Consider the following 12,020-nt stretch of genomic DNA (forward strand, 5'->3'; position numbering starts at 1 on the left):
ATAACGAATTATACACATATTTCTTCATCACATCAAAGCTCATCAACACGATATTCGCAATACGAGGTTAGTGGGCAAGCAGCAAGCAGGGAACCACTAGTAATTCATCTAATTGCGCTCCTCCCTCCAATTGTATTGCTCACTGTTCTATCAATTTAATTACGAGTATTCAAGTGCTTGAAAATGGTAATAATAGTTTAAGTGCGAAATCTTTTCAACTTAAGTGTTCCATACCTTGACTCATCAATGAACGATTGAAAGTGAATAATAGTCAACACGTCAGGCTCGTCCACTTCTATTGTTTAACTTGGCAAGATAATAATGATTACGCTTGTCAATCAGTGACAAGGGGCACGAATGACGTAAAGAAAGCAGCACTAGGTGCGTGTCACCAAAATTAATGTTACGTTGTACCAGTATAGTACTAAGAATGTCATTTAGATGATTATCATCAGTCGTGACAACACCATATTTATTATTCTGCCTGAAGAAAAAAAAACTTCTTGAAAAAGTTTTACAATTTTGTATTTTCATCTGCTGATGTATTCTACGACAAATATACTTCTACTTCCACGACACCACCATTTTGTGAATATCCGCTTTACGGTATTAAAGAATAAAAACGACTATTGAGAAAACGGTTGAGCTTTTTTGTCTTTGACGAACAGGAACATGATTCCGACAATATCTGTAACCGAGGGAGTGGTAGGTTCTGTCGCGGCTCTTCACCGCGCTGTTACTGCTGGTAGATCCCGCCAAGTGCGACTTCTGATAAACGCAGGAGCACCTGTAGATCAGCCAGACGAATGTGGACAAACAGCTCTCATCAAAGCCATCTTCGTTGAAAATCCACGCAGCAGGTTGAAAATCATGCAGATTTTATTGCGCTCCGGAGCGACTGTATCAAGAAGTGATATCACCGGTAGAAATGCTCTTTCTTGGGCATGTTATTATGGACGAGATAAACTCGTCGATATGTGTATCCGACAAAGAGATGTCGATTTGGACTTGAACATGAGTGATATCAATGGCTGCACACCACTCTTCCACGCAGCAACATCTGGTAATGCGGCGTGCGTCAAATACTGTCTAGATATCCTGTGCAAATACGCTTTAAGCGTCGATGTATCGAACTTTAATGGAATCACCCCACTAATGCAGGCTTTGAGACTAGGACATGATGTTTGTGCAAGTATCTTGATTCATCAGGGTAATGCGTCAACGACGGTGAGAGATTCAAACTTTTTAAGCGCTTTGGATTGGGCGGAAAGAGTACGTGGTGTTGCATCAGATCAGAAACCAAAGACAATACAACCAACTTTTCTGCCTCATATCACACAGAAGACCAACACTAAACCGATTTCAAGTAAATACCGATCACACTGTATCCGCAGTCGTGTGTCCAGTAGCATCAGCGACGAGAATTCATCATGTGACTCCAGCTCAGAGAGTACCTGGTTGGACATGTTGGATTTTGACGAATCTGACACGAGTTCTTCCGGCGTTAACAGTATAAGACCACATAGCCCCAATGTTGTATTTGGACGTACTCCCATCAATAGTCCTAAACTAGGTGACTACCCCAAGTTGGGTGACGAAGCGGACTTTTCAGATTGTTATTCTCAAGACTGCGCGGAGTCTATCCCAGAGAAATGTCCACAGAGATCACAGATCCAACAGAAGAGAGACATTCCAGAACTCTACACAATACTCTCCGCTCAACTTTCTGCAACTTACACAGCACCAGGTCCAGCTCGAAGATTGACGTCGTCAGTGGTGGTCAAACCACATGAACACGATGAAGATTGCCCATTGGAGTGCTGTAATGAGTCAAGTCCATCACCGGCTCCATCTTCATGCAGAAGTTTGCCTGCAATAAGAGTACCTGAAGAACGCATCAGAAGTATGGTAGCGACTAACAGAAGAAGTAGCACAGCAGAGAGTAATCAAGGTAAGACTGGAATTTTCTTATTTTTGTCTCCAAATATTAAGTTGAATTATGTTAACAAAATAATGAAATTTCCAACCCATTTTTTAAATCATATATCTCCCCCCGATTAAGGTTATACACAATTTTGCCATTTTCAGAAGCAAAATGGGATGCACGTAGCCCCTTTAAACTTATCTATTTCTGGAAATAAATATCGAGAGAGAAAACGCAAACTACGTCTAAAAGCTGAAAGTGTAAGGGTCATTATTATGCTTGAATTTTCCACTTGGCTCAAAATGAAATGTACTTTTCAAACATTTCAAATTTTTTTCAATATCCGGAGCATCAAGATTTTTGGGAACACGGCCATAATTTCTCATTGGAAGTGGCGATTTTGTTGGGAACTTCGACGCACATTACAAACAAGTCAATAAAAGAATGTGCATATTCATTCTTGATATTGGTTGTCTCGATTTTTATGTAAGCTTAAAATGTTGGCCGAATTTGAAGTAAAATGGCCTCCACTTGTATGTCGTTTTGTAACCAGTAATAATAATTCCGTGCAAGATTTCATAGACAAAATTCTGACCTACATTATTTCTATAAACCCTCTTCTGCATGCAGGTGCTATTTAAATTTTCATTTCGATAGCAGAAAATTGAGATATTTGCTATTTTTCCGACTCGCTGCTGCCAAATTGTCTAGTTTCGCGATAAAAGATACAGCGAAATCAATTTTTTTCGAACCATTTCACCTCGTTTCGGCTTGTGCTTTGAAGTACACACTTCAAAATTGATATAGTGATTCTATATTTCAAGCTGCGTCATACTGTGTTTTTCTTACCTCTGATTGTCGCTGCTCAAGGCCAAAATTCGAAATTTTTTGGACAGAAGTGACACTCTCATTTCTTTTTAAAACACATGTTTACGTACGACATTGTTACGACGGGCTGTATTTGCCAAGTGGTGTTGCCGAGGGCAAGTGGTGTTGCCGAGTTTGGATTTTAAAATATTTAGGTATTTTCTAGCTTAAAATCCAGCGCCAATGCTGCGCTTCAGAGGATGATTTAAGCACTTCCCAGCAAGTCTTGCGGTTAGCACAGCTGTGTGAGTGAACATGACACCACTGCCCGCCCACTGCATACACACGTGCATGAGCTTGCATGGTTAAATTTGAATTTGGACAGATATATTTACAATAAAAACACCTTCAAAAGGTTGGTCGATTTCACATGTTATGTTATCTACAGGAGGTGTGAATTATCCTTCATGCATGCATCACTTTAGATCTGAAATCGACCAAGTAATAATGACACACGGGCAATTCTAAAACAACATCTTTTGCACAGAGTTCAATGGGATATGAAAAGTAAAGTGACAGTTGAAACTCTAGTGATAAAACTTTTACAGTGCATGATGGGGCTTCCTTAAATCATCCTCTGGCTGCGCTTGCAACAGGTAGATATTTAGAAATCCATTTAAGGTATGGGTATGGGTATGGAAATTGGGGATCCCAAAAAATTGGCATATGCCTATATATAGGCTATATGCAAAGGGATGGGGCATTTTGGCAGGCCAAGGGGAGGGGGCCACAAAATTTGGCAGTCCAGGGGGTGCGGACAAGCGATTTTCGGCTGGCCGAGACGGGAGGCAAGCGATTTTAGCGAGTCGCTTGGAAATTTTGGCTTATAATTAGTAGGCTAATACCGGTACTGATTGCACAGCCTTTCGAGAAAGCAATTTTTTGGCAAGCCGGGGCCGGGGGAGGGAATAAAATTACTGATTTTGGCAGGTCGAAAGGAAGAATGACTTTACCTAGCACACATTAAAGGGGCATTTCGTGATCCACAGCCTCATACAACCCCATAGGCCTACGTCCTTTCTCACAAGTTAAGATTTTTATACCAGTCATCCCGCTCTGGCCACATGTTTAGGCATTTTCACGCAGATCAATTCATTAAGCAATGGAAAATATTGCCAAATTTGAATTTCGTTTTAAAAGCCTACTCCCCATTAAAAAAACCCACTAATTTTGGGGGATTAAAAAAGTTCTGTAAAATGAAACAAAAGGCTGCCTCAATCCTAATTATTCATTTAATACTAATAGGCCAGGCCTTCATTTCTGAAAATAGCGGGAGCTCAGTTAGTCACTCTCCTATGTGTAGGCCTACTGAGGAGCTTGACAAGGAGCTCAATTATATAGGCCCTAATATCAATATTAAACCATAGGATTTTCAAGAAGTGAGCAGCTCAATAAATGCCATTAGTAAAATTATTGGGCCTACGATTTTTATATTTTATTTGACTGTGATCCGTTTTTCTATAGGCTATATACATGCCTACACTGTATATAGGCCTACCTTTAAAATTTCTAAAATTGGCGGAATTGAACAAGCTCTAAATTTCTCATACGTCCAGCATAACCAAGGGCAACGGGGGGCGCCCCTAGCTATGGCCATACCCGTAGTGGCGGAACCAGAATTTTTTTTCCGGGCATGGGGCCCGGGGAGGTGAATTTGAGACGGGGCACTTATTGCACTTGAAATTGCCGCAAAAAGTGGAAAATTACATAATTGTGGGGATTTTGCCTAAAAACTGGGAGAAGAAAAAAAAAATTTGGGGGGAATACCGCCCCCCCCCCCTAGCGGCGCCACTGCATAGCCTATCCATCCATGATGCTAGAATGACGGAAGTTCTGGCGCTGAAATTCAATTTCAATATCACGAGTTTTTATCAGGATTTTACCAAGGGAAGGCGATAGTGTAGGATTTTGCTGATATACCAGGCAACACGAGAAAGGTGTGGCTAAATAAGGGAGTGTTCATTATAAATTTTTTCCATTATCATACTTTTGACGCCGAGAGCATAATTATTTGAAGCGTACATCGTGTCAGTCACATGGTCACATTATTTTCTGTTGAAAGAGAAACGCACATGTCTCTGATTAGCTCGGGGATTAGCTACTGCGCGCTGCGTGCTGGTCTGTTGTTGTCGAGTGGAAATGGGAAATTTATGAATGAACTTCCGCAACTTTGCAACATCATCACGCAGCGGCGTAGCTGGGATTTTTTCCAGGAGGGCAAGACTGTAGGCCCTATGGGGAGGGGCCCAAATATCCACCAAATTTCCCACTGGGGGCGGGGGCCCAAATAGACAATTTTTGCCAGGCTTATCATAATCGTAGGCCTATATGGTAGGCCTATTGAGCTGTATTGCATATCGTTTGGATTCCCCATCTCTCTGCCCCTCCTCTCACCCTCTCCTCTCTTTTTCCTCTTTCTCCCCCCCCCTTCCCTCTTTTTTCCTTGCACTAGGGGGCGGGGGCCCACATAGGCAATTTTTGCAATTGCCCCCCCCGGCAACAGCTACGCTACTGTCATCACGGTAGGCCTACAAGCAGGGCTGTCAACTCTCACGCATTGGCCGTGAGTCTCACGCATTGGGTCACTTTCTCACGGTCTCACGCCAAGGTAGTATAATCTCACGCCTACGTAATAAATCTCACGCAAAAAGCTGGAAAATGAGTAAAATCTCACGCATCGTCCTGAATAATTTGTTGCTCCTACCCCCCCGCTTTTCACATTCCCGAGCGCCGTGGCTCAAATATTAATGGTTCAAAATGAACATTGAGTCGGCAAATCCCGGTACGCCTAGCTCTTTATACAGACAAATATAGTAGGCCTATCAAAATGTTGTATTTTTATATTTTCTGGTGGACTCGCGGAGAATATCATGTCATGTAGGTCCCGGCGCTGGGTTGGGGGGGGGGGGTCTCAAGGCATTTTGGTAGGCCTACCCATGCTTGATTCCGGGAGGGTTTTTTTAGCAGGCCCGACCATTTTTTAAAATAAAAACACCTCGGGCGGGTCTCTTCAAAACATTTGTACCGCGGGGATCAAAGTCATCCAAATTTGGCCTAATTTGACGCTTTTTTTTAAGGGCACTTTTGCCAAAATGCGCCCAAAAGTTGGTCTTCGCTGTAAACCCACCCATCATAGTCGTTGAAAAGGTAGGCCTACCCCAAAACTGTGGCACATCCACGAACCCGAGGGAGAGACCTCCGCGGGTAAAAACACACCTCTAGCGGGACCAGATTTATAATTTAAAATAGGCCTACATTTTGGAAGCCAGTCATCACGACAAAACGGGCCATGGCAGTGTTAATGGTATTAACACTTTGATTTTAGGCTTAAATAACGAGTGTAGGCCTATAAATTACAAATTTGCACACACCCGGGGAACCTTCTCAAGCTGGTTTGGGTAAGGATGTGAGGCTGTGACTCCGAAAAACTACGGTACGATTTTAAACCAAATTTGAAGAAAACAGACCCAAAATTGTATCAACTTTTGGACTGAAAGTTTTCGCAAATATTTACTTTTTCGAGAAAATTATTGAAAATACCCTTCTTGAACCTAATTTTCATGACACTGAGGTCAATAAAATCATGGCTAAAAATACAACAGAGTCTAAACTAAATGGCTGAAAATGCACCCCAAATCTGCTGCACATCCCCACGACACATTTCACCTTATAAATTATCCCCCGAAAAAATATTTTTTTGCCGGTGAGGTTGGAGTCTTATTATTTTTATTCTCAGAGAGGATATGGGTTGATATTTTAGCAGGGTACAATTTGTCTTGTTTTTTGACGTTGAAGTTCCAGATTCTTTTTTTTATATTTTATTATTCATTTATTTATTTATACCCTGGGATTATACCCTGTAGGCCTACGTGGGGAAAAGTACACACGGCAGCTAAAAAAAAAAAAAAAAAAACTCCTGTAAAGTGCATGAAAATGCCCCGAAAATGTGCCAACCGAAACACCCGAACAGGAAGATAAAAAAAAAAACAAAACCAAAAACCCAGGAAATTTCCCGAAATAAGTTCCAAATTCTTTGTCCCCCACTAAAATATATGAACACTCCCTTATGAAGTCTGCCCTCTTCCGGCTATTCTGGTAGTAGGCGTTGACAATTACCTTCATATTTTTGAAGCATGTTTGAACCCGATTTGTTCTCTATTCACATTTTTAACGTTGCAAGTAACATTTCAAGACCTCTATTTGTGACAGGTATTTATTACCTTGCTAGAGATGTGCCTAAAGTTGAAATTCAATATTTCGGATCGCAAAGATCGAGAGATATAAAGTTGTTGAATATCAGTTTAACACCATGGATCATATGGGCGTCTTATATGAACGATTACGATAACTAGGCAAAAATGGCTGGGATACAGGTTGTGTAAATACTACATGAATATTCATGAACTATACAGATTCCATTCTTCTCTAATAATAAAGATGTCAATCACTCTCCCAGACGACAGTTGCTTGGCGCTTGTAAACAAATCGAATAATAGTGCTTGATAACAGCTAAAAAAATAGGCTAAAAACACATTTTCACACAATTTTTTCCGGATTTTTTTATTTCACATGATAAGTAGACATATTTTCTTACGTATAAGGTAATAATATATTTTTTCTGGAGGTAAAGCCCTTCAACACTTTGTTTAACCTTAATAAGTCTGTTAGCCATATCATTTTGTACTTAGATGCAATGGGCCATTCCGGTTGAAAACCATGCCTCTATGGAAGATGTGACATTTATCCTATACCCAGGGAGTGTGAATTTCAAATGGGGTTACCTGAATGGGTGACTACATTTGAAATATACACCCTGCAGGATTTTATAAGGACATGTCTTCCACAAGGGATGTATGAATTTCAACTGGAGTAACCCAAGGCACTCTAAATTATGTTGGTTGAAAATAATTTTGAAAAAATACTTTTTCAAAGTTAAGATAAATAGATAAAAAAGATAAAAATAGACTAACTGGTCTTTTGGACATAAAACCTCTTGACACAGAACAAAGGTATTACATTCAGGCCCGTACGCAGGATTTCATTGGGGGGGTGCTGATTTTGAAAAAGTGGACTTGTTTTTCCAAGAACTGGGGAGTTTTGTGAAAAAATGACTTTCTTCCTAAAATTTGGACCTTTTTTGTCCAAAACAGCGTAAATAAATACTAATTCTCGATAGAAAAGACCAATTACAGCTGTCAATGAAAATTTAATGATTTCATTTTAGAAAAAAAACCTTGCTTTGACAATGTTGCCATGCTGCAAAACTTTTTTACAAATTATACGCGTTATTAGATTTTCAGAATCATGATAATTTCACAAAACATTTGACAGAGAACGTATAAATATGTTGGGTTATAAAATGTGCAAACGTTTTTAATCACAAACCAATAATTTTTGAAAACTTGATGAAACACATTCTCACATAATGTTACACTTAAAAATGTTGACAAAATATTTTGCCAAAATGTCTGCCAAAAGTATTTTACAATAAACAGCAATTTTGAAATGTTGATGTAGTGTTATTCATATAAAATGTTTTAGAAATATTTTCATGGTCTTTATATTAACCCGTCATTTAATTGTTATTAAAACGTTTCGACCAAAACCAAAACATGTTTAATAACGTTTTCAAAATATTTTGTATTAACAAAAAGAAATGTCCTCACTTCTTGATCACCACTTTATATTTTATTGAAATTAATTAACACCTCTTTTTTATTTGTATTTAATTTGAACCATTTTCAGGTAAAAAACGTAACAAAGGATCCTCAATGTGGAAGAAACTCGCCAAGAAGCAACTCACCAATAACATGCACCCGCAATCAGCCATCAGTAACCAAGACAACGAGAGTAACGGATTCCCTGCACTCCCTGAGTCTGGCCGTATATCTCTGGTATCGAGTGCTAATAACAGCAGGAGAACCAAGATCAAAGACACTAAAGAAGAATGATAGAAAATATCTATACCAGCAAAAGAATTATGGAGTTTATAAAACAGATGGACTATATAATATATTTTAAAATTTGAAATTTTGCTCTTCTTATCTAAATTTTATTACAATGTAGAATCGACAGGTTTTGTAAGATGCGTAAATATATTACGTAAATATTAAGACGTTCTATGATCTGATGATACACTCTCAAAACGATCTACTCATTTTTTGAATGGAAACGAAACTTGTCAAATTTGACAAGGGAAACTATTCAGATGGGGACATAACAGATTTCTCTTCAACATGTTCAACATTAATCGGATTTCTCTTCAAAATGAATAAGATATTCTCAGCAAAATGACAAGAAACTCATCAAATTTGATAAGATTGCTTTGTCATTTTAAAAGATGATCGATTGTTGTTAAAAATGACCCAACATCAAATTTGAGTAGTTTGTCTTGCGAGGATCAGAATCTTGTCAAAATGAAAATCTTGTTAAATAATGAGTTTGAGATCTTACATCAACCCCTCAATAATTTTGGTGCGTGGGCTGGAATACCTTTCACCCCCCCCCCCCCATTAATGAAGTTAAAAATTGTGATAAAATAGAGGGAAAATGGGTGTTTGTGACCTATATTTTGCACAATTTTCTGACTCCGACCCCTCGGGCACCCCCGGTGGCCCACCAAAATTGTGCAAGTTTCACCCCCCCATGTTGAAAATCTTCCTAAGCCAATGTCTTGTCAATTTAAAATGATAAAATAAAACGGAAACGGGTCGTTTTGATATAAGATTGTCGGTTCATAGTGATAATAATATACCTAATCAAAATGAACAGTATATCTCATCAAAACGAATAGTTACGGGATAAGAAAATAAATGAATAGGGATTCTATATTCAAAAAATTAATAGTACGAAATTAGAGTGTTATATTATTAAGAACTGCAGGGTGTAGCGAAATGATTGGTACCCATCGCCCCTGTTGTCTATAAACGTCTGATTATTTTACATTCAATATTATAATCGAATGTTGATTGCATGTGGTTCTCTTTAATGCCTATAGTTTTATGACCGTTTATGATATAAATCTATACACTTTAAACGTATTTTACTCAAATTGAGTAAAAAGGTCACAACTCAACAAAATGAGTAAAAATTACTCAAATTGTGGAACTTTATACCCAACATTGAGCTCATATTGATAAATAGTACCCAACATTGAGGGTACTATTATTTATTATTATTTACTCATAATTTGTTGAGTTGTGACCTTTTTACTCAAGTTGAGTAAAATATTTTTAAGAGTGTAGGGTGGGTGTTATCCTGCATTTTTGATGTGGCAGTCTTGGCCATGCTCAGTGTGGGTATTGTTGAGTACCAATCATTATATACACCATGTATAGGCCTATACGCGTTATTATCTGAATCTAGTGAATATTGCTATCTTTGGTAGATAGCAATATTGTTATAAATCAATAATATGTAACGTGTCTGAAATTGTGAAAATGGTAACGGTTTATTTAGTCATTATTATTTTACTATTCATGATGCAGTCATGTCTACAGTAGAATTCATCTCGACCTTTGCAGGACTTAACCCCATTAAAAGCTATTAAACCAAGATAACACTCATTGAAACAGCTCAACTGATTAAATCGGATCTTCTCTGGTTGTGCACAAGTGACTGTTTTCATGTGCGATATCGCAATAAAGCTGGTATTCATAGCTTCAGTTGGGTAACCGATTACAAAGGAAACGAAAGGAAACAATGTTATGTGTGGCTTTGTTCACGAAATCAGACAATGTCGTGCTTTTTGTAAACCAGCATTCTTGAAAATGAGCAACATAATGATTTTTGACTTAACACGGTTTAGAAATAATTTCTTCATATTTTTGGTGTTATCTGTCGTTTACATGTCCTTCCTAAAACACAAAAGTACGACCCTCTCCAAACACCTAAATTAGCTAAAAATTTAGGACATGTTACAAAACTTTATTTTCTAGAACCTATTTAGAATAATTTAAATGTAGCTTTTACCGGTTTTTTGTGGCATCCTTCAGAAGTGAGCGGTCCGATACCAATATTTTCGGTCAAATCTCCATTCAAATAACACGGGGAGTTGGCTAGCTATGCCTTGCCCTCACTCATATTTTACAAAAGTACGACCATTTCTGAACATCTAACCTAGCTGTAATTTTAGGTCATGTTAGAGAAATATATTTGCTAGAAGTTTTGGAGAATAAATAAAATATTGGCTGGTTATTTTTCACACAGTGATGTTAACTAGGCAAGTGTCCATTCTCCCAACATACATCATTTGTAGGGGTCACGCGTCAATGGTGAGAGCACTGTGTATTGTGTATAGGAAAACGGACAGTAACTGCAGTATGTTTCATACAGATTAAGATAACTATCGCATTGTGTTGTATGAATGTATTTGGTTAAACTCGGCAGGATGAGCTGAGTATAATAAATGTAATAGCATCATAATGAGATTATAAGATAAAGTTTTATAATGAATTAAATTGATGACAATCGTAATAATGATATTGTTTTCTATGTTCATGCTTTTTATGTGCTCTATTTATAGGCCTGCAGATTTCACCAATAGTTACACAAAATAAATTATGGTTAAAAGAGAAACAAACAAATCAAACAACAATCAAACAAATAAACAAGGAAGCAAATGGTTATAGGCCTACATCAAATAAACAATGTCAATGAATCAATCGGTCAGCCAATCAATCAAACAATCAATCAATCAATCAACTAAGCAATCAATCAATCAACCAATCACTCAATCTATTAATTAATTAATCAATCAACCGATCGATCAATCAACCGGTCGATCAATCAATCAATAAGTCAGTCAATCAATCAGTTTGTCAATCAGTCGTCCACCAATCAATTAATCAATCAATCCTAAATCAATCAATCCTATAAATCTATCAATAAATCAATTTGGATTTTTGCGGGGAAAGATCATTTGTGACGTGTCATGTCAAAAGGAGACACTTTTGGGCAGGATCGTAAATGGAGAAAAAGCCCAAAATCTGCCCGGTGGTGATTTTTTTCACAATTTCGTTTTGTTGCGAATTTGTAATGTTATTAATGTTTAAAATATTGTCTGATAGTTTCAGACTGGAATATAACTGGCATCTTGTATTTTTTGAGACATTTTTCAAGGTAATTCCTATTCTCAACATTGTCAAAGATATTTTTAAAGACCGATATCTCAATTTCCAATTTTATAATACCATAACTTACGAACTCAATATCTTCGCTTTAGTAATGT

General features: G+C 37.8%; 1 protein-coding gene across 1 annotated transcript; it reads left to right on the forward strand.

Annotated features, from left to right (window-relative positions):
• The first annotated feature begins 426 nt into the window (after positions 1 to 426).
• On the forward strand, positions 427 to 10,262 carry LOC140165036 (uncharacterized). The gene is made up of 2 exons (XM_072188448.1): positions 427 to 1,951; positions 8,537 to 10,262. Exons 1-2 carry the CDS (start codon positions 673 to 675, stop codon positions 8,740 to 8,742), a joined length of 1,485 nt encoding a protein of 494 aa, XP_072044549.1. The 5' UTR covers positions 427 to 672; the 3' UTR covers positions 8,743 to 10,262.
• The last annotated feature ends 1,758 nt before the right edge of the window (positions 10,263 to 12,020 follow it).

Source organism: Amphiura filiformis, chromosome 11, assembly GCF_039555335.1.
Source record: "Amphiura filiformis chromosome 11, Afil_fr2py, whole genome shotgun sequence".
NCBI lineage: Eukaryota > Metazoa > Echinodermata > Ophiuroidea > Amphilepidida > Amphiuridae > Amphiura > Amphiura filiformis.

Excerpts from the sequence above, each read along its gene's own strand:
- LOC140165036 (XM_072188448.1), top strand. The coding sequence starts at position 673 with ATGATTCCGACAATATCTGTAACCGAGGGAGTGGTAGGTTCTGTCGCG. Across the intron at positions 1,952-8,536 it reads CACAGCAGAGAGTAATCAAG|GTAAAAAACGTAACAAAGGA; the intron begins GTAAGACTGGAA and ends AACCATTTTCAG.